Source organism: Prinia subflava, chromosome 2, assembly GCF_021018805.1.
Source record: "Prinia subflava isolate CZ2003 ecotype Zambia chromosome 2, Cam_Psub_1.2, whole genome shotgun sequence".
NCBI lineage: Eukaryota > Metazoa > Chordata > Aves > Passeriformes > Cisticolidae > Prinia > Prinia subflava.
In genome coordinates this window covers 5,020,257-5,044,172 of record NC_086248.1, presented here as the reverse complement: position 1 = coordinate 5,044,172, position 23,916 = coordinate 5,020,257, and the positions used below count along the sequence as shown (strand labels likewise).

General features: G+C 38.2%; 1 protein-coding gene across 4 annotated transcripts in view; it reads left to right on the top strand.

The window, feature by feature from the left end:
• SUPT3H (SPT3 homolog, SAGA and STAGA complex component) overlaps positions 1–23,916 on the top strand; it is a 256,330-nt gene that overhangs the window by 202,349 nt on the left and 30,065 nt on the right. For all 4 annotated transcript variants that reach the window (XM_063423657.1, XM_063423677.1, XM_063423687.1 and 1 more), the window contains exons 8-11: positions 715–827; positions 1,501–1,608; positions 2,076–2,264; positions 4,729–4,839. In XM_063423657.1, coding sequence (XP_063279727.1) covers positions 715–827; positions 1,501–1,608; positions 2,076–2,264; positions 4,729–4,839 — 521 coding nt within the window. The remainder of the gene's footprint in view (positions 1–714; positions 828–1,500; positions 1,609–2,075; positions 2,265–4,728; positions 4,840–23,916) is intronic.

Below are 23,916 nucleotides of genomic sequence, written 5' to 3'. Positions count from 1 at the left end.
ATCATCCTCTTTTTCCCTCCTTTTACTCTCTAAACAAATGTTACATTTCATTGCCCCATATTTTTCTCTGCCCTTTTTCTGAAAGGGCATCTTTCAGAAGACCCCATCTCACCCATTACCAGTGTGAGGTTCTCATATGAATGTTGATTATAAACCTATTCTTATTTCTTTATATCCAAAGCACACTTAAAAACGCTTCTGTACAAATAATTTTGGCTCACTTGTCGGCACCTCAGCCTTGTAAAGTCAACACCAGGACTTCCAAGTTGTTCTGTCTGTCATTTGTCTTTGCTGTTGTTAATACAATTATATCAATTTTTTCTGGACTCATATTTGTATCGATTTAATTTAGTGGGTTTTTTTAATTCATCAAAGATGTGATGCAATAATTTTATTTATTTTACAGTAATATATTCTAAAGCAAGTTTGTCCAGTCCACACTCCTCTGAGGTTAACCCTTCCTTGTTCTGAGATCTCCTGTATAATCAATTATCTTGTGTTTTTTCTCTTCACTCCATGTGCTTATGGGTCTCCAAAATGAAATGAAATAACAATCTTTCCCCACTGGTTCCATTTTGATAATTCCTTATTTGGACAATCAAATCATATTCACACTAATTGCTTCAATTTTGCAGTATTTCTGTGACCCAGAAAAATTGATTTTTTTGGCCTGTCATTAACTTTTCTTTTTTCCCTTATGGTTTTAACTGACAGCAAAGAAAGCATCCAAGTTCCGTGACTGGCTGGACTGTAGCAGTATGGAAATAAAGCCAAATGCAGTTGCAATGGAGATTTTGGCATATTTAGCATACGAGACTGTGGCCCAGGTAAGGGACTGATTGAACTCTAATGAAAATGAATTAATTACTCTTGCAGGTACTTCAGCCTCAGGGTGTAGGTTGTAAGCCCCTTCAGAAATGCAGTCACTGTTTCAGCTCTGGATTCATGGTGTCTTGGGGTGGTTTGGGTTGGAAGGGACCTTAAGGCTCATCCATTTCCAACCCCCAGCCATGGGCAGGGAGACCTTCCACTAAACCAGCTCAAAAATCCAGGCTGTCTTTCAATTTACTGTGTGGCAGATGTGTGCTGTGCTGTGTTCATCCATCTCACACAAACAGAAACGTTTTAGAATGGCTGCAGAAGAGAGGGGAGTCCAGCATGAACCTTTTTCAAGTCCAAACTGAAACCACACACTTTGCTATGTGACCTTTGGCAGTGCACTGAGACTCATTCAATCCCATTGCACAACTGGATTAGAAAGAAAGATTTCCTGGAAAACAAAATGTTACCTCAGTGCCAAGCCGAGCCCTCTTGGGTAGATAGATTGCTCCATATATTTACAGAAGTGCAAAAGAAAGGCTCTTTAGGCTGAAATGTCTGAATAACTTTATTTTCATCTGAGAAACACTGAGACTATTCTGCTTCAACCCACAATTCTCACTTTCCCATTGTTGCATTTTTAGTACCATGTCAGTAACCCCACCTGCTTTGCCCCTCCAGCTGGTGGACTTGGCCCTTCTGGTTAAACAGGACATGACTCCCAAGGCTGGTGACCCGTTCAGTCATGCCATATCTGCCACCTTCATACAGTACCACAACTCCACTGAGGTAAAACTTGCTTTTTCACATATTAATGCATTTGATAGTCTGCTTTTACATGCATTTTCTTCCAAAGTTGTCACTATTGATTGTGGTATTGATACAGAATTCTGTTACAGAGTTTATAAACTTTGAAGTGATGAATTTAGATGGAAAGACATTTAAGTTATAATTCTGAATGTTAAATTTTTAGCAGCATCTTTGTAATTAAATAAAAGTTCTCTTTTCTTGGTGAAAATTCCTCTTCTCTGTATTCAAGGCTCTGTTGCAGATTTGGAGATAAAAGTTTTCAAAACTGGCAAGTTTACTGTCTTACATGCGTTGGTATTATACAGATATTATAATAACTTCTAGAATGAGAAAACCACATTCTGTATTTCATCTCTTCCAACAGTGAATCTGAGAAGGCAATAATTGGGGCGGGGTTTGTTTGTGATTTGATGATATTGTGGCTGTCTGACATCTTGCTTTTACAGCCACATCCCTTAGGGCAGTCCATGAGTGTGAAGAGCAGCCTTGACTCCCCTGAGAACACACCACCCCCTACCCCCACCCCGCCAGCATCAGCAGGGCAGCAGCATCTGGGGAAAGCCCCCTCAGGAGCCTTGGGGAACGGTGGAATTGGACAGGACTCCACCAAATCCAAGCAAAGGAAAAGAAAAAAGGTATGTGGTGCACAATCCTGGAGAAAAAAAAAATTAAAAAGAATGAAAAACATCCTCAGGAAATCGTCACAGAATCAGAGAGTGGTTTGGGCAGGAAGGAATCTTAAAGATCATCCAGTTCCCATCCCCTGCCATGGGCAGGGACACCTTCCACTATCCCAGGTTGTGCCAAGCCCTACCCAACCTGGCCTTGGACACTTGCAGGGATAGAAATCCACAGCTTCTCTGGGCACCCTGTGCCAGGGCCTCACCTCCCTCACAGTAAATAATGTGTCTCATCTTAAACATTAATTTTAACCTATATCATATATTAATAGCCATTGTTATTGTAGGGCCAAATGTGTGGTTTGGTGTTTTTTTCCATCAGAATTACGCTAAATTTTCCTAATAGTGTCTGCAAACTGAATTTTGTAAAGGTGACAGCTGATGCTTCTAAGATAACCTGCTCCTCTACAGGCGCAGTAATTGTCACCACCCCAAATGATCATCCTCTTCTCTTACAAGGGCAACAAGCACAGGTTTTAAGGGCCAAAATAAAGCAAAATAGGCAAAGAGGTGCTTGTGATTTTCCTGATCCCCGCAGCCTGAGGTGACTGCTGCCTTTGCCTTTTAACAACTTTGCCTGACTCGCTTTATTTTTATACTAGTTGCTTGCATTCAAGCTGAATATTTGTTAACTTTGCATAAAACAGGGATGTCTCATAATCAGAGTATGACATATAAGTGTTACAGTTCTTGTCTGCTGTTGCAGGGTCATGGTGTTCTGAGAGGGATTTGTGTACCTAAAACCCACAAGAGAAATCAGTGTGATTAAATAAACTGGACAGGAAAACCTGTGCTGGTCACTTGGGGCTGTTTTGGAGAAATGTGATGGCAGTGCTCATTTTGCTGAAAAGCAATGGAATGACCTGGGATTTTATCAAGTGTTTTGTTATTAAAAAATACTCAGTTTTCAGGGTAAAACTGGTGATTTCTACAGTGATAAGGTAGAAAAAATGTATTTTCTCCTTCTGGTGTCATCGGTGCTATGGATAGTCCTGAAGAATTCAACTTCCTCCTGTCCTTATTATACACTGTTTAGAAAGCTTTTTGTGAATCCTGGAAAGACTTCTGCTTTTTCCTCTTCCTTTTTTATGTTATAATTGATTAGATTTTGTTCCTGTGGCTGATTTTCATTATAATTCCTAGGAACAGAAATTTAGCTGGAGTTTTTGGTACATTATATTTTACTGATGCTGTGAGTTTATTTAAAATTCTTAGTGTTTGACTAAATGCCTTTGAAAATAATTCTATTAAAAAATGCACAGTTTTAATTAAATGTTCTCATGACTCGTTCAATTTGCTTAGGTATCTACTGGATATAAATGAGACAAACAAGTTATCTTAGTGAAAAATACTATTTTTAGGCCATGAAGGCCCAGTCCAGCAGAAAATATTTGAGTTTCATATTCCCTTTATGGATGTCAATCAGCCGGAGAAGAATCTGCCATCATATTATGAATAATTCTGTGTGTATTCACAGGCTCCAGTGGACTCAGCAATTTTGAAAATAAAACATTTTGTAAAAAATACCCCAAGTCTGAGAGCATTAGGATATGCTGTGAATGTATGAGGAGGCTGTTGATGTGTGGACATTAAACTTTAGTGTATAATTAAGGTTTTTTGTCATTCTCAGTGCACTCACTGATACAATTTTCATGAATCTATTGCCAAGCAGCCATCATTAGAGAAGTCATCTGAATTCTGGCAAGCAGCTGTGTCCAGGTCAAGCCTAAACCAACATTTCAGATTGGCTAACAAGGAGAAAAGAATAACTTTTTGTTTTAAAATCTCAGGAAAATTATTGTACAATCAGTGTGCTAGTAGCAGTGAATTTTTATTTTTACCTATTTAGGGTCCATAATCAAAAAAGTAAATTTAAATTTTAAAACTGTCCAGTTCGAGGTAATTAATTTTTTTTATGCATCCTTCCAACACCATTATGTCACATGTCAGCTTCAGATTTTAAGTTGATACTACTCAATGATAATTTTGGTGTCAAATTGCTTTCCACTTCAGGTGCTTGTTCAATATTTTCCCCACCCCTTCACATCATAATAAGAGCCTGAAGTGTTTTAAAAAATAGTTTCAGTATTTACTGGAGTATGACTTATATGACCTTTTCATTTCAGTTTGAACATTTTCTGCTCTTTTCAGTTGCAACATAGAGCAGCACTAGGTGAAAGATTTAAAAGGACTAGCATGGTGTTCTTTGGGTCTCTTAAGCAAAGTTCATGTAAAAGTCCTCTTTAATTTGTTAATAGCTTTTTTTCTCTGATGTAGTGTGTGGCACCAATGATGTGTATCCTCAGGAAGAAAAAAAAAAATTGGTCCGTTTCAGAAAGGTTTATTTTCATACTTGATGCACTGTAGGTCTGTTGTGTGTTTTTGATTTAGTAACAATTTATGTGTTTTTCTGTTGCAGAGCACTGCAGCCTGTGGGATGGAGGCTCAAAGTGATGCCATCCAGCCCAGCCACATCAGAGAGGCCATTCGACGCTACGGCCACAAGATTGGCCCCCTTTCCCCATTCACAGTACGTAATAACAGAGTTATAAAGAGTTATATTTATAATCTTAAAGAACTCTGATTTTCAAGTGGTCAAATGAAGAAGCTTTGGAATTGTTGAGAGCAATTTGTGGTGACTGTAATTTTCTTTATAAAAGTGGCATAATTCTCTTGGGAAATAAAACTTAGTAATTTCTGTCTCTTTTTGGAAAGACAAAAAAAAAGGGTTTTTTTTCTTTCAAATATTATTTTCTTTCAATTACAAATCATGCTTTTTTGTTAGTGCTTGAATTTTCTGTTTTTCCAAAGTTTAGGTTTACAGTTATTTTAAATTATATGTATTCCAATATGGTGAAGAGCACTTTATATTCTAAAATTAGTTTTGTGTCAGATACTGCTCCTATTGGATGTTGAACTCTCAAGTGACACATTTACGGTTGGGGAAAGAGGAGAATGGTTCCTTTAGACAACTTTGAACCTCCACTGAAATGTAATAGAACTGAGCTTGTGGTAAAACACTGATGGGTTCTGAGGTTTTGCCATGATTTTTTGTATGCAAATTGCAAATCCATTGTTCAGAGCAGCCAAACGAATTCTTTACTCAATTTTCTCAGCTGATGCAAAAGCAGTCCATCTCCAGTGTCATAAATTGGGGTAATTTTCTTCTCATCTACTGCTCTGTGTGGCGTTTATTCTGCTTACCTCAGAATATCTGCATTTAGAAAATAATAAATGTCAAAGAAATCATTATAGGAAAAAACAAACAAAATCCACCAAACAGGATCTCAGCTCCTAAAAATCAGGAAGAAATTGTCCAATTTCTGAGAGATTTTAGGAAAGGAAATTTATTCTGAATTTGGATGAATTCATTTACGTAAAAGTGATACAGAAGTATATGAAGGCTGTAAATATAAAGGAAATAGTAGAACTTCAGAAGCAAGGAAAAAGAGAAAATAAGAGAAAATGTGTAGGTGAAGTTACAATTTTCCTAGTGCCAAAACTAATCAGTTATAGATGGCAGTAAAAGTTTGATTTATAATGATAGTCAATGCAAAATTGCAATGAATTGTCTTTATGTAACTTCACCTTTCTCTTTTGCCACTCAGGAATGCTAGATTAATATTATGTAGAGTGTTGGATAGAATTTCCAGTCCAAACCAGAAAAATGTCTTTAGCAGAAGTGTGCTAAGAGATGTAGCTAAGAATATGGCAAGAGCTTCTGAAAGCAGAGCATGTATTTCACTTTATTTTAAAAAAGTAAAGAGCTCACATAAACAGCTGCAGAAAGGTGAATCTTCCCTTCCTGACCCTCACTAAAAGTGGTTTGGTCAATTATTAACCAAAGTTCAAATGTTTTCTTCAACCACAAGTTATAATAAAATACCCTGGTTTGGATTGGGGTTTTTTTATGTCCTCCACTCTTGTGAACTTCCTAAACAGTGCAACTGAACAATTTAATTTGTTAACATTACCTGCAGTCAACGTGGTTGATGAGAGGAGCAGATCTTGTTCCCTCTGAACAAGCCAAGAATAAGAGGGAATCTTGGGTCAGCTTCTGCATGCCTACAGATGTTGTAGAGCTGTAAGATGATTCTGTTTTTAATGAGAATGCTCAGGAAAAGTATTTTGAGAGGTATTGCAGAGTTTGCATTTAGGTCCTCTCCCCTGTGAGTGCCCTCACTGGAGTCTTGGGAAGGGACCTGGCGTGACAATTGTCCATGCAGCAACCAGAAACTGGATCTTAATTTGGCACAAATGTGGATGGAACACTGAGCACCTTCTGCAGTCTGCATTAATGCAGATTTCCACAATAAATACAATTTAATGATGGCCAGATCTGGTGGTGTGTGTATAACCAAACATGAGGAAATGAATTAACTGAAGTGATGCAGATTTTTATGTAATCAGGCTTGGCCATCTCCTCAGATCTCAGCAGAAGGACCTGTATGACAGAGCCCATGTAGGCAGTGCAAAACCTTGGTAAAACATTAGAAATCTTAGCTGGTCTCTGAAGCATCGGAGGGGAAAATTGTATCAGAAGGATCTAATCTCTGTCCTGAACTCTTTGAAGCAACTAGAATGGATATTTTTATGGATCAGTGTAATAACCAACAGACTGGCAGTTGTCAGGGGGCTGCTGCATTCAGAAAGTTCATATCTGAACCCAAACAACCAGGGCATGGGGTTTCCAACAGGAAAAACGAAATTTAGCAGTTGTGTTGTCCTACACAAGGATGGATGGGAGGCAAAGGGAGCTGCCAATTGCATCCCAGCAGTTCTTACAGAAAGCCACATTTAAAAAAAGGCAGAGTTGAGGAGTAAAAAGCTCCATGCTTTTTCAAGCTACTGAATAGCTCAGTCCCATACATAGAATTTAGATTTAATGTCTGTTAAAAGAAAATGTAGGAGAATATTTTGGTTTATAAAAAGTACATATACTTTTGTTATTTTAAGATAATCAATAGGTATTTGTAAAGCTGGAACAGTGATATTTTTTCACATCTTCCCCTTTTTGGCTGTTTCATCATGATTGTCACTATCTTCCACCTGATTTGGTGATAAGTGTTCCTAAGGATTTGGTTTTAGAAGAAGAGTTAAGCTATACAATTTATTCTTTAGCAGTATTTGATGGATTTTGGTTTGGATGTAAACAACACTTTGAAAGCTTTATAATCATACAGTAAATGAGAGCTAACATTAAACCAGTGAAAATTATCCTTTTGCATTTACTTTGACCTTAATAGCTATGTCAGAATGACTAACATAATTAGAGCACTTAGGTTTTGTCTCCAAGTGCAAGCCACAATGGAAAGCAGCAAGTGTACTCTGGATTCTTCTGCATTGTTGTATCATGTCTAAGGTAGTTTAGACATTTATTTTATCCAAATATTTTCTATTAATAACAATATTTGGTGGTGCGCAGTGTTTCCTGCTTTAAAACATGGTCTAGACTTTCAAAAGTCAGATAAATAGTAAAGCAATAGCACTGTGTAATTTTGCAAGACAGGAGTGGGAACTATGGAACACTCCATCACGTGGGATAATACAGTTCCATGTATTGTACCTGTGTTTATCTCTATGTGCATTTAAGTTAAGGAAGTGCATAGTGAAATGATGCCCAGTCTTGACTGAGCCTGTAGGAATAATCCTAGTATTCTTCCAAATAATATTCCAAATAATAGTATTTATTATGCCAAGGTGTTCACAAAAATATTAGGTGGATATTTCTTACTGTGAACACAGGCATAATGCCTCTAGAGAAGTCATTTTAATTTATTTGAGATGATTGTATTGCAGACAGTCAGAGTAGCAAAAAACCAATTCTTTAAAGAGTATTTATTCTGTGAACAATACACAGTGCTTACCTGGAATCTTGATAGGAGGAGCTGTAAGTGGTGCATGAACAGTCTGTAAGTAGTACTTGTGACCAAAAGAACAGCTCTGGCAAAAAGGACAGCTGAGATCCTGTGCTCTGAAATGAAAAGCTAAGTGGTCAGCTCCAATAGTGTAAGACCACAGGCAAAAAGAACAAGAAAATGTTTCTTGTCCAAAGCAATCCAAGGCAGATTCTTTGTCTTTAGTTTATACCAGCTCTGAAATGAACTGTTTCAGATGTTTAGTTAAGAGAAACTGAGTTCACAAATGTAAATTGTAATCCTGCACAGGCTCACGGCCTATGCAGACATTGGCCATTATTCAGCAGCTTTGTAACGTGTGTAAATGGAGTGTATTGAATGAACAGGGATATAACCAATATTTCCTTGGGTATTTATGTTTTGGGGAGAATGTTCCTCCAGCCTCCCAGGCATTTTAGTATGAAAAGGCTTGCTAGCCTAAACCTTCTCTTGTTAAATATTTCAGTCTCATAAAATTGCCTATGCACCATAAAACAATGAATATTTACAAACTTATGTTTATAATACTGCTTGTGACATTCCCTGCACGAAGAATATGTAACACCAGAGAATTTGATTTGGCAGAGACTTGGATTATTTGGGCCCTGCCTATACTCTTAGAGATCCTTAAATATTAAATGCGAGTATCTCATTTGGATGTCAGTAGGTTACATCTACATGGTAATCATAGTTACACAATCAAATTATACATTTAATCAAGGTCTTCTGATGTTTTTAAAGTGCTTTTTATTGATCCTGATTGAGCTCAGCTTTTCTGCAAATGCTTAAATCAATTTCTGTGGTGAAAAACACTGAGGTTCATCACAGATCTTTAATAATTTCAGTATAATAAAGATGTTTTTGACTCTGTTAATTTCCCCTAAAAACAAAATCTGTGGAATAGCAGCTGACAACCTGACAAAGTTGAGCTTATTAGACTGAACCAGCAGATCCAGGGAGTAGAAATAAGAGAGGGAAACTTTTAAAATACAAAGGATAATGTGGCAGTATGATATTTGTGGAAGAGGAAATTTTGGAAAACAAGTTTGGTTTATGTACCTTAAACTTCAAAAAAATTCAGCTTCACATTCCCAGAGTCATATAATGGGTCAGTTGGAAGGGACCACTGGAGATCTTCTGCTCCCTGCTCCAGGCAGGGTCCCCCAGAGCACAGAGCACAGGGTCGTGTCCATGAGGCTTTTGAGTATCTCCATAGAAGGAGGCTCCACAACCTGCAATTATCACCCAGAAGATTTGGTCTGCAACTTAGTCCTCTTAACTGAAAGAAATTTCTTTTTGCATATTTCAAATCAAAGTAGTAGTGAGAAGAAGTTCTGAAATCAAATCTTCAATAATTGCTTCCATAGACACAATGTAGATACAGTACAGCTAAATTTTTCTAAAGCACTTGAATGATAAAAAGTTTTGAATGCTGCTTCCGAAAGAAATTAGTTGCATGGAAACCAAATAAAAAATCTCTGATACTTAGGGTCCTGTAAAATATAGACTGCCTGTATTGATATTCAGAATCAATTGATACTGATTTTGAAGAAGTCGGGATTTCATTCTTAATCACTTCTCAAAAATGAAATGTATGTATTTATGTCAAAAGGCATTTGAAAACTCTCCTTTCTGTTACACATTCGATTTCTGATATAGAAAAAGTCAAATTGACATTTTCATGCTTCTCATTTTGAAAGCAAAAAAAAAAGGCATTTTATTTCATTAAACAGTTACATATCATGTCTTTGTCTATACTTCAAGCTGTTGTCTGCAGTTATTTGTAATTCTACAGTGTTAACACTTCGTGTTTGAAAAGATGAGTTATTATTCTATAAAATCAGTAGGAAGTCAAATCTCAGTTTGGAAATCTTGTTCCCTTCTCTCCCAACCCCCATCCCAAGGTTCCTCCTTTCAGATTTATGAAAGAAAACATTTCTTTCTGTAAAAGGTTTTTGTATGCCAGCATCTGGAAGTGTTTATTTCAGTGGCGTGTAATCTATCTGTGGATTTAGTTAGCACCAGACCCCCTTTTGTGTACTCCTGACTTAAAATTTTTATAAATGATCTTGTTGAATTTGTGCCAGTGTGCACATGGTTTGGCTGATTGCTGCATATATCCTTTACCTGCCAGTCACCTTTGATTTATATTCCTTCCCTTTTGCTTTTGCCTCCAAAAATGGTGCCACTGAACTGTCCTCTAAATCATCTTATTGGATAAATTGCTCCAAGATGAGATGGCACAGTTTTGGCCGACTCCTCGACAGAAGGCATTCCTATAATCCATCCTTGCCTGCTCTCTGTAGGGCCATTCAAAAAGGAGAAGGAACAGGGGAAATGGGGCTCCCTCTTCAATCCCAGCACTATTTCTTCCAGTGCTGTTCAGAAATGTAAAATGGGACATTTGATTTATAGGGCTCTTAATACCATCTGAAGACACATAAACTGATTGAGAATCTTTCACATCTCCTCTCCTGAACTGACTTTCTTCGTTAGATAAATTTAGTCCTGATAATATGGTTATGAGGGCTTTCTCCCAGAAAGGTGAAAATGTTAAAGAATAGCATATTCAAGAATATATTAAAGCATTTCATTTGGAATAGATTATATATGTGACAGTTCTTTCCATTATAAAAATCCCTGTTGGTTTCCTTAAGCTAAACAGCTAATACTCCTTCAGAATAACAACAGTTCTGTAAGCTTTACCTAATGGCATTACTAATTTGGAGAGTTTTATGAAGTTTCTTGGAGAAAAGCAGGTGGCTTGGCAATAATTTAAAAGGTTCCCAATTTGTGGTAGCAGTTTCAGGGGGGTTTCATGTTTCTTAAGAGGGAGACCAAGTTCCATAATGCTTAAGAGTGTCTGACACAATGATGTATCATTTTAGAGTAGGCTTCCAGAAGTTCATTGGTCATTAAATGTGCTGCTTGACTTTATAGTGCAGTTTCCCAGCTGTCCCCACTGGGGGTAGTCTTAACGCTCCAACAGAATTTATTAATGAGGGCACAAGCTCGCAGTACTGATGAAGCAGTAAGTTACCCAGATGATTTTATTGAACAGGAACATAGATTTTAGATAAGACAAAAATGTCGTTGAAGTAGATTGGAAAAGAACTGGCTCCCTCTCTGCAGAGCGCTAGGAAAGTATTTACAAACAGTCTGGATAGTATTTGATATCCTGTGGGGATATTTAAAATTCTTGGATTGCACATACATCAGTGTCCTGCTGCACAACACAGTGCAGGAATTGTTGCAAGCAGCACGTGAGGGTTTCAGGCAGTGTAGATGTGGTTCTGTTGAGGCAGGGGACACTGGCATGGAGTGACTCTGCTGCCACACACAGGGTTATGCTCCATTGTGTGCAAACCTGTTCAAACCTGTTACACTGGAAGTGCTGAGCAAAACCTGCATCTTTCTCAACATAGGAGCTCATACTGCAAAATTTTATCATTTTGCATATCTAATGGTTAAAAAAATCTGATTTGTCAGATAAATTTGGTAGCTCTATTAGTGAGAAGATAAGTGAACAATAAGGTTTGCAATCCGCTGAATTTCTCATATAATCAAAAGCAAGTGCTAATCTCATAAACCTTATATAATTTTTTTTAACTGTATGGGTAGATTCAAATACATACTGGAGACATTTCAAGCACAGTTGTACAGATGCAGAAGGGTCTGGGGGTAATAATATGTTACTTTATAAAAGTATATGTTTTCAAATGCCTCCTGAGAGGCTTAAAAAATCTTAGTATAGATGAGAATCTGACTTGTGGTGCTTTGCTCAAGGCAATCTAACATGTAATACATAAATATGTATTTCAAGGGTAAGGTGAGAACTATAATTCTAGAGCAGATACTGGGACAAAAAGGTAGTTTAGTTAAGTGTTCCAAGATATTTCACAAAAATAAATATGTCTTTCTTCCCTAATTTGCGTTAGTTTTTGTAAAGACAGTGGCATTTCATCCATGCAGCAGGTACATTCTGGTGCAAGAGTTAATAAATAGAGAAACTTGGTTGTTGAAGAATCCTAAGAACAAAATGGAAGAATCTTTAAAGGGAAGTGTATTTTTTTTTTTTACTTGTCTTTGCACAGAATTATAGTGCAGCTCCCTGCAGGATTCATTTTTGTGATCTTCTTAGATCGTGGACAGTATCATGCACTCAAACCATTGTATAACATAAGATCAGTTGTAGTTGTATTTTATACCATTCTTTCACATTTCCCTTGAACATGAGCATTCATTCATGTTTTTCTCCTTGAAAGATTTAAAAGTGCTTTATGAGCTGGAGCATCTCATTGTCAGTTCTCTCTCAGTGCTGCTCTGAGGCAGCTCAGACTGAGATGCAGCAGCTGTGAGTCGGCAGCAGAGCTGCTCACAGCACAGGATGTGTGACCTGTCTGCATGAAACATTGGGAGAACTTTAGCATCATCTAATAAGGCTGCTTGACTTTGAATTACAGTTGAAGAAAAATTGCATGAAACTTTATTTTTCCTGAGCAGGCTCTGCATTTTAGGTACGATTCATATGACTGATGCTTGACAGACGTGTTCTGTTGTACTGAGCTTGGAGGAAACTGGTCTAGTGGCTGGTGACCCTGCCTGTGGCAGAGGAGTTGGAACAGGATGGTCTTAAAGGCCCCTTCTAACCCAAACCATGATGGGATTCTGGGATTCCATGATAGAAGCTCTCACCCTTGGACATCCCTGGCATCCCTGACTTGTCACTTTGCAAATAAAGAATGTAAAACCTCTAGAATAGCAGAGTAAATCTGGAAAGGGGCAGATAATAACATGTGAACACCAAAACTAAGTGGAGTTATTTTTTTATAACTCTTATCATCTGTTATTTTCTATTTTAGTTGCCCACTCTTGTTCCCTAAGGCTTATAATAATACTCAAACTCAAGTCCTTGTTCAACTTGGCACAGCAAAAGACAAAAGATTCCTGAATAAAAACTGGGATTTTGTGCTTTGTTTCACTCCATTTATCATGTCCCACTCAGTGAGGTGTCACTTCTCATTTAAATCTTTGATACCACTAACAACAAAAAAAGTTATTGAATGTGAAGCAGTACAGATGATGTTTGCCTCTCATTTGTGTCCCCTGTGCTCTCCATGGGATGAGACAAAGGTGTTCATTCTCCCCTCATCCCTCTGATACACCTCCAGGCAAAAGAAGGCAGCACTGTAATTTGGTTGCTAGAAAATCTGTTTAACACTGAAGTTTTACTTTTCTCTAAACCAGACCTATTTCAGGGAGCCTGGATGCACACTTGGTACTGCTTGGAAACATTTCTCTAGGAAAATCAAGCGAAAACACCAGGCTTGAGGCAACCAAACACATTTTTTGAATTTTACTTTGGGGTTTTTGTGTTCTTTCCCTGAGGTTTTGTATTATTCCAGCTTTCTAACTTTAGCTTCAAGGTTGTATAAACCTCAGTTCAGCAAAGCAATCATCTGCTTAATTTTTAAACTATACCTACAGCCTGACAAAAGCGTGGGCTAAATTGAGGCTTCTGGTATTATTAGTAATATAAGTTTGGATTCATCTGTTATTTCAGGTGGCTTTTTTTTTTTTTAATTTATTGCACATAGGAGAAAAGGAGAGAGGGATAATTGCAGGACATAAAATGGGATGAAATTAAGATCAGATTCTTTTTCTCACCTTGTAATATTTGCTCATTGGAAGGTTTTGGAAGATACTTAAAAACTTTAAACTTAAGTAGGGTAAAGCACTAGATCAATTTTTTTTTTTTTTTCTTAGCAGAGCTAAGAAAAAAAAAAGACAAAATGAAGGAAAATTCTAGAAAGGGATATCAGACTTCAGAACATGAAAAGAGTTAAACAAGTACCAGTCATGTTTTTGGTGCTGTGTGCTGTACTTATATTTGTGACTGTGGTTTCCAGTTTAGGATTAAGCTTCAGCCAGGGTTTTCTGGTACATCTCGTGTATCCGCTGTTCTACAGGGACAAAATTTCACAATTGAGATGGTTCTCTTGCTTTTAAACCAAGCCTCTTCCTCCCAGTTATATCCCCCTGGATAATTCAGTTCCCTTCATAGCAATTAAATTCTTTAGCTGGTTCTTGGTAGAAGTTACACCCTTTCCTCCATGACAGTCTCAGGAGAGCGGATATAAGAAGGGATTTTTTCTTGATAAGACACTTTTCTGTCTCTGGGGGTATTTATATTACTTAATATGCACATGGATGAAAATACAACATATTGGACTTTCATAAAAACCCTGAGCTTTTCTGCAAAGCCCTGAGAAGGTGTATGAAATATGTGATTTCCTTCAGGCTTCAATTGCAGAGTGACTGTGGAACCTGGAGTACACCTGAGTGTTTAAAAGACATCCACTTCTGTTTTACTAATTTGGAATGAATTCCATAGCCAAGAGCTCTGCCTAAGAATTACCTGCCTCTAATTTCACATAATTTAAATTCCAATGGTGCTAGGAGAAAAATAAATAATAATGAGAAATAATAAGGGAAAAAACCAATAAAAAATAAGAAGAAAAATCATGCAATAAATATTTGCATAGGGTTGCTGACACTGGCTGGTGGGGAAGAGGTTGGTATCCAGCCTGGAGGAATTGTACTAATGCAGTATTCCAGGCTGTGCACTGGCACAGGTCTGTCTTAAAAAGTGTTGATGTGCTGACAGGATTGTCATTTTTGATGGCAAAGAATTGGGACAACAGGAAAAAAATAAGGCTCTCCAGAGATCCACATGTGTTAGTTTTACTGCAGAAGGTGCTAAAACTGCTGGAAGCAAGCAGCCTCCGTGCAGAATTATTGCAATGCAAACGGCCTGGAAGTGAGAAACAGTAATTTCATGAGGTAATTTTGTCAGTGGTGAAGGGTTTGGGTATTTTTTTTTCCTTGCAAGATGGACAGGTTATTAATATTTACCATCAAGAAAACTCTAGTTCTAATTGGTGTTTAGATACGATGCTTAAATTATCCTCAGAAGATATAGTGGAGGTTTGGAGTTGGATTAAGTGCTTGTGAGAAAAAGCTTTCAGCTGTTTCTGCATCTGTTAACAAGAAAGTTAAAACAATCTCACCATTGTGCATAGAGAGGTTTTTTTATAAAAAAGGAGCAGATGGTACAGAAGAAAGGTATATGCTTGTTGCCACGTTAGGAAGTTTGGGATTTAATATCCCACGGGGTAGATGAGGCCCATCTTTGTCCATGATTTACCAAAGTCATATTTAGGTGATAAAAATATTTAGCTAAGTACAAAAGAGAGAAATTAAATAACTCAACGAATAGATAAAAAGCTACTAAGTATGGCTCTTTAGGATGTGTTGAAAACCATTCATGTGATCAAGAAACACTAATTTTGAGACATAATTTTATAGCCAGTTCGGAATCATCAGAAATAATAAGACATTTTGAATGCTTAACCTGAAATACATAAGAGATTACTGGGTTTTATTATAATTTTTTAAAGGTGCATGATACCATTTCTTTAAAGTGAGATTTTTTTCTAGAGTCTCAACTTCCATAACAAAAGTAAATTGTTACTTAACTTTAAAAAGAGGGGAAAACAATCTCATTAGTAATGCTTGTCAGTGTAAGAACATGAGTCAAAATCCAGGATTCCTCTGTATTTCTATATTACTCTTTTTACACAAATGCAGAACAGAAGTTAATGATGGCTCAAGGTATTTTGCAATATAGAGACATGACAAATTATAAGATTTGGTAAGATAAACAGAAGAGTGAAAGGAGATAGTGTTGTTTAGCTGGTGAGGAAGTGGTCTCGGTATATAAATTACCCAGTCAGTGAGAGATTTTTTCCTGTACAAGTCACAGCACAGAGGGATTTCGAGAATGAAGTGACAATGGGTGATGATGTTCATCTGCTGTTTGGTTTTTCCTACCAAAAAGATGCTGCAGGAGATGTGCTGGCTTGAATGTTTGGTGTGTGCACAGCAAAGAGTGGCAAGTGAGGTGATCCAGGTTGGAATCTGAATTTGGTGGGAGATCCACTGCTGCACAGGAGGAGGATGTGTCATGAGAGGAAATGGAAAGCAGCTCCTAAGGCAGGTGGCTGAGAGGAAAAATCAAAGTGATGGGTGGGAGAAATGAGCTTGGCAGGAGTCTTGAGACTTGGTACAAACAAGAAAAATTTGTTTCTCAAAGCTAGATTCCTCAGTGTTTCTGTGACTTCTGCAGACTGGAATCTGGATGAAGGGTAAGGAAAGTGGTTTTGTGCCACTAGGATTAAAAATATGGGAATAAAAAATAAAAAAATGCAGCTGCAGATCTGGAATGAACAGAGTATCCAGTCTCAGTGATAAAACCCATATTACACACCTTGATGGTGGTGGGGGACATGGGGTTATTGATGAACAGAAATGGAAGATTTGGAGTAGGCAGGAGATGAGGAGTTCCACTTTATCCACATTCAGCCTGAACTGGCAGCTTGACATGAGAGCTATCAGAGGGACATAAAAATCTAACTAGTCCTGAGTTATTCATCCTGGAACTTTTATCGGTTGTACTTTAGGGTAAGGAACACTTACAGCCGTGTCTGTGAGCAAAGGTTACAATGCAGAGTATTATTTGCTTCCCCTAATTTATTACATACTTCCCAATTCATCAAAGCACAATTTCCTTTTAGGTTGCTGAACCAAACCCTTATATTTCTTACATTTTCATGGAAAGAATTCATTCCCAGCTTCATAAAGTTTATTTTCAAGGAATTGTGGGTTAAAAATTTCTAATAATGTCTTTTTCCAAAAAAAGTAATATTTCACGTTAAAGTGATGTGGCACTATTCAGCTGCCTGAAGTCAGCAGCAACTGTTTGGCTTTAGTAGTTACTGACACAGGGGGGGTCAGGCTCTTCTCCCAGGTAACAAATGACAGGACAAAAGGAAATGGCCTCAAAGTACACCAGAGGAGGCTGAGGTTGAACACTGGAAAAATTCCTTTGCTGAAGGGGTGGTCAGGCATTGGAGCAGGCTGCCCAGGGCAGAGGTGGCATCACCATCCCTGGAAGTGTTCAATAGATGTGTGGATGTGGCACTTGGGGCATGGTTCATTGGTGAGTGCTGGGTTAATGGTTGGACACGATGATCTCAGAGGTCTTTTCCAGCGTAAATAATTCCAAGATTGTATGAATGAGGCTTTGCTGGTTGCTCTGAGAAATCCCCTGTGCTGCTGTATTTTATGATATAGGCAGAGTGGCTGGAGCTCTGCATTCATAGTGAGTGTTGCAGGTTTGGAAAATTTACATTGCAAACTCTTCAACTTTCCATATTTCCAAAAGTGGTTTACTCAGGGTCTAGTTTCCTTGTCAAATATTTTTGGAGTGAAGTTAATTGAGGATTGTAAAATAATGAAGAGGACAAGGTAGTGACAAAGAGTTACTGAGTTACCGTTTGATAAATGAAGTGTAAGCAAGTTATTTTCGTTCCACAGGAGCCAGATGTTAAGTATTTCATCTGCAAATTAAGCAAATGGGCAATGTTTACAGTCTCTGGGGCTATATTTTGCAAAGTAGGGATTTTGAAAGAGTGTCCTGGAGTCTTGAGGAATCACTTGAATGCAGCGGGGCCAATCCAGTGCTGTAGCTGAAGGGGCTGAGGCAGTCCTCAGGCAGTCCTCGGGCAGGCAGGAAGGGGAATAGGAAATAGAAGAATTCTCTGCTGTACTGGGGCAAGCACAGCTAAAATGTGTGCCTGTGTTTTAGTGAGAACCTCCACAATTGGGTGAAATACTAGAAAATACAAACACAGAGACAGAAGTGCATCAAACTGAAGAATGTGTTGTGTAGCCGGTGATTAAAGACCCATAAAAAAATCTCATGTCTTAGGGTTCTTCAGACCATGCATGCAAACCTATGTGGATATTTGGGGTGGGATTCCTCTGGATAGATACAAATATTCGTGTCTGAGCACAGTGACAAACACTGTAAGCACAACTAGACAGATTGACCAGAGAATCTGTGGCTGCCCCATCCCTGGAAGTATCCAAGGCCAGGTTGGACTCCAGTTGCTCCAGGGCTTGGAGCAACTTGGGATAGCAGAAGGTGTCCGTGCCAGTGGCAGAGGCTGGAATGAGATGGTTTTAAGGTCCCTTCCAATGCAAACCATTCCATGATTCTGTGATTTCCTTTATAGTCAATTGAGAGGAACAAGCATTTCTGGGCTGTAATTTATCTCTTCCTAAGGTAGCTGTTTAAGAGGGGTCAAATGGACCATGCTATGGAAGTGCCTTTTTCTCTACCTTGACAGGATGATGTGTGTGAGAAGTCCTTTTAGTGCAGCTTGACATTTAAGCAAGATAAATTCAAACTAGAAATAAGGCATATATATTTATAACAACATAACTAAGTGCTGAAATAACTTAACCAATGATTGTGACAGATTATCCATGACTGGAAAATTTAAAATCAAGAGGAGATGTTTCTGTAAAAGCCATGCTTAAGTTCAACCACAGCTATTGGTTCTGGAGAGCCAATTCAAGAAAATTGTGTGGGCTGTGTTATGAGCACAGTGAGGTTGGATGGTCCTTTCCATCCCCATGAGCTATGAATCATTCTTTACTGGTGCTTTGGTAAACTGTAAATGTGAAAATCCACTTTGAATGCAGGTCAGCAGCTTATTCAAGTTGAATTCCTGATGTTCACATTAATAGTTTCAAAGGAAATAATCCAAAATTCGCCTTCCTAAGTATAGCAATTTCACTTCAGAGTTAACATTTTCAATACCTTTTCTTTAGCTTTGTGTTACACAACATAGTTTGATCTTTTTTTCAAAACGAAAAATAAATATCACAACAATGTCACATAAGGTTTTGAAAAGTAATTTTTAATTTTTGACTTTTTTTAGAAATAAATTTTTGGTATTTATTTATTAAAACAGGTAGATTAGAAAAAAACCACTATTTGCTTTTAAAGCCAATGGAATAACTCTTTTTTTAGAACCCTCTGAAAGTTTTGGTTATTATTTCTGTATGTGGTATCTCTGTATATTCTTATAAATATTCATATTATTCCTATATTATAAATAACATGGGCTAAATGCACCACCTTAATTAAAGTAGTGGAAATAACAAGTTATTTCCATTCTTTGAATGTCTTTGGCAAATTTCCATTGTGTCAACATAATTAAGATATATTAATATTAATCTGGTAAGTACTGTAACTTTACATAGTGGAAAAATAAAATAAAATGGACCATGAGAACATTTTTCAATATCAGCTTCAATTTTAATACTTTATATTCTTGTGAAAAGTTATAAAAATGTGTTATTAGTTTATTACCCCATTAAGAAAACAATGCAGCAACAGATGCTTGTTACCCGATTTTCTCAGTCTGTTTATGGGGATGTTTTATCAAAATGGGTCTTTTAAAAGTTATAAAGATATAATACTCTCCTAAATTAGGTCATAAATGCCTAATGTGGAAAACTAATACATTTTATTATTTTTCAAGTATGGGTTTATGTATATTAAAATATGCAGCTGTTAGGAAGTCTGGAGTGTGTGTAACAGAAACATATTGCATTACAAGATGTTAGTGTCTCTCTGAGTATGTACATTCTTTATGCACATACCCACACGAGTTTTTGGCACGTGGAAGAGACTATATTAACATTTTGCCTCAGTGTTATTTTCTAATATACATTATTATTTTATGAATAGATGTAAATATGGAATATACTGAGCATGTACATGCATTTTTACTCTGTATTTGCCTAAATCCTGACAGCAGCCACATACACAAATTGAGGAGGTGGATCCAAAGTGCAGGTATGAACAACATTCAGTTCCAGCATCATGAATCATGTGCTGTGTTTCTGCACAAATGGTAGGAATTTCTGTACAAGGTGCAGTAAGAAGATAATGTCTTAGTTTAAACCTCTTTTTGTCTTCATGCTAATCATGCTGGAATGGATTTGTAGTAGTGGAGGAGGAGGAAGAATTGAAGCACCTGCCCTTTGAAGGTAGCATAGTGACCATGGCTGCTTTAGGAAATCACAGAATCCCCAAATGGTTCAGGTTGGAGAGACCACAGTGGATCATCTGCTCCCACCTCCCTGTTCAAGCAGAATTACCCAGAGCACAGGATTGTGTCCAGAGGGTTGTGGAATATCCCCAGTGAGGGAGACTCCACAGCCTCTCTGGACAATCTGTTCAGGCTCGGTCACTGCACAGAAAGAAGTTCTTCCTCATGTCCAGGTGGAACCTGCTGGGATCAGTCCCTGCCCGTTCCTCTGGTGCCATTGCTGAGCCCCCAGAGCAGAGCCTGGGCCCTGCTCTGAGCCTCCCTGCACACAGGGACACTCAGGGATGAGGGCCCCTCTCAGCTGGGGCTCCTCTCAGGGCTGAACAGCCCCAGCTCCCTCAGCCTTTCCTGGGCAGGGAGATGCTCCAGTCCCTTCATCAACATTGTCACCCTGCACTGGACACACTCCAGGAGCTCCACGTCTCCCTTGTCCTGAGGAGCCCAGAAATGGTACAACCAGAAGGATTTTTCCAACCTAAATGATTCTGTGATTTGCAAAATATCCCATAACCTGAGGTGGATAGACCAGTTGTCAAAGATGTTGCTGAACCTCAGACTCCATGTCTCAGTTGATGGAAGCCTTTAATGGTCACAAAAATGTGCATGAAGTGTAAATCAAATGTGTGGCAATGGTGAGAGTGAATTAATAGAGGCTGTTTCTCACACACACATAACCCTCCCTAGAATAATTATAGAATAATTTCTATATGGGAAATTCTATGTATGATATTGTTTTGGTATAGAAGGGAGACAGAATTGCACAGGGCTTTTTATGTGTTATTCTAATTATTGTGGCATTGTTTGGCCATTTGTCTGAGTGGACATATCCCTTAGCAACCTGCTGAGCTGGGATTAGACAGTCTCTAGAGGGGTCTTCCAGCCCCAGTGAGTCTCAGATTCACAGTGCTGTTGGGTGCCTATTTAGGGACTGTATAAATTCAGGTTTTCTGTCTTCTCACCATTCCCTGGATAGAAGACCTGCATTCCAAAGCCTTTATAGATGTACCCATTATAGTCAAAATCGTGCTGTAGCATATTTGTCTCCCTTCTAACCATGTTAGGAATTGCACATGGAGCCTGCATGCCATGTAGTTTTAATTAACCTAATTGGTCCCAGTAGCTGTGCTGCCAGCCACCAAAGTGTTGATAGGACTTCTCCGGAAGCTCAGCCACTCTGTCATCATCTGGTCTCAAAATGTACTAAAGATGATCCTCCCTTTACAGAACTGTAGGTTTTTATCAAGCCTGAAATTCGATCCAATGTGCAAAAGGCTGAATTTGCTGTCGTATTCTACTTTTCAAGTTACTTTTCAAGGGCTGTCCTGGATATTATTCATGTTTATGAAGTAGATTCCACAAAATATACCATGATTTCAGTAGCAGGGATCCACGGACAGTGAGGAATTTAGTTGGCCCTTCTGCAGGAGTTTGTGCTTCAGAAAAGGTCAGTCAGAAAGTAGCCTTTTCAAAACTAAAAGCCAGAGATGTGTTTTTCTGAGAGAGTTTCACAGGAAAACGAGCCTTTACAAAACTGCAAGCTGGAGACGTGTTTTTCTGAGAGGGTTTCGTACGAGGTTGTTGTTCCTGGTGCTAAGATATGCCTGTTTTTGCCCTAAAACCCGATAACGTATCTTATGGACTGCGCCTTGTTGAGGCACTTTCTTAATTTAGCACCAACTCAAAGTGTTCATAACAAGTGAAACAAGCCCTGGTAAACAGTTATTTTATAGCTTCAAGGTTATTTTTTGAGATACTGTTTCTGGGATTAAATATTTCAGGACCAATTTGGTTATCTGCTTGTCACTTCTTTCTAAATCAAACTAAAAGGCTTTAACACTTAGTTGTGCGCTTTTCTGGGCAGAGCGTTTGTTAATAAAATGTATGTTGTGTGTCTGCCCTTGCCAGAAAAATGGATTAAAAAAAATTAAAAATTATAATAATGATTCATTATTATTACTATTACTGTTACTACTATTACTATTACTATTACTATTACTATTACTATTACTATTACTATTACTATTACTGTTTTTGATTGTATGAACATTGTATTTTTCTGCTGCAAAGGTTAATTTTGGCCCTTCACACTCCACTAATGCCAGGGCTAGGACTGCCAGGGAATGCTGAAAATGGACTTTAACTGTAAGGTGTGTTGCTTATCCTGCAAAGGCACAAAACACATCCCCAGGTGGTGCAGAGAGGAGTGTCCCAAGCTGGACCAGGCTGCAGGGCCACCCAGCTGCTGTCACCCAGCAGGGGCCCAGGTGGCTGAACCAGATGTCTCCTGGTGTAGGAGAGCTCTGCTGCACCTCATTTAAGTCTTCCATATGTTTATAAATACAACAGTATTGGGAGGGTAGTGAGCATTGTGGGATGCACTTGCAGAGGATGCAGTCCAGTGCCTCAACTTGAATATACTGTGGTATATGTGGTGGTGGGGTCTAAGCAAGGCACAGGAGTGGTTCTCTGAATCCTCATTATAGCCTCAGATTTTATGAATGTAATGCTTTTGTCATCCCACATATGAATGAAAGGTGTTTGCTTCTCTGAACTGTTCACTTTTCAGTTTGTAAGGAGTATAAATTCAGAACAGTTTATTTTCTGGGACCTGAATTCCTCCTGTTTGTAAAAATAGATCAGTGCAGTCTTGTTTCCATATGATGAACTCCTGTCTTTAAGGTACAGCAAGCTGGGAGAGCTGTTTCTAAAGTCTAGAATTAGAGTCATGTAATGGTTTGGGTTTGAAGAGACCTTAAAGCTCATCTCATTCCAACCCCCCTGCCATGGGCAGGGACACCTTCCACTCTCCCAGGTTGCTCCAAGCCCCATCCAGCCTGGCCCTGGACACTGCCAGGGATCCAGGGGCAGCCACAGCTTCTCTGGGCAGCCTGTGCAGGGCCTCCCCACCCTCACAGGGAAGGATTTGTGTCTAATGCCTAAACTAAACCTGCCCTCTGTCAGTCATTGAAAAACCAGGAACTACAATTCCAGGAGTTTCCATTAACAGTCTGATTTGCTGACAACTGGCTTGCTATTTAAAGGAAAACAGTAATAATGTATCATTTGAGGAAAGTGTTCATGATTAGCCACTCTTTTTTTCAGCAAGCTCAACTTCATAGGGCTACCAGGGTTCAAATAACATCTATAACCAAATAAATTGTGGAGTTTCATGTGGTTAAAATAAAGAAGTTCAGATTTTCCAGCAAAAGTAGTTTGGATTTCATCTTGCCAAATGCAGACATGTAGGAGAGGGTACTTTCAGAGCTGCATGTCCTTCTAAACAAGATATTTCTCAGCACTGACTGTAAGTGGAGGGGGGGTGATTTAGCTCAAACTAAGAGATGTCTGTTTTCAAAATCAAAAAAATTATATCAATGCACATTAAATAAGTGAAAAAGATTTTGGGATATCTTACTTTTATTTGATAGAGGAGGTGATGTTAGACAGCACTGTAAGGTGTTAATGATAGGATGGTTAGATACAATACAAATTCTGTTTTATGAAGCCTAAAATATTAATAATGCAAGTAATTTTTGTATTTAGAATACTATTTTCTGATTTTTGTTTCATATCTCAGTGTCTGTAAGTAACTTGAAAAGTGAGTTTGGTATCTGTTATAGCTCTGCATTTCCTTACCAATTTTATTATCCTATTTTGTTAATTACAAGAATATATTTTCTT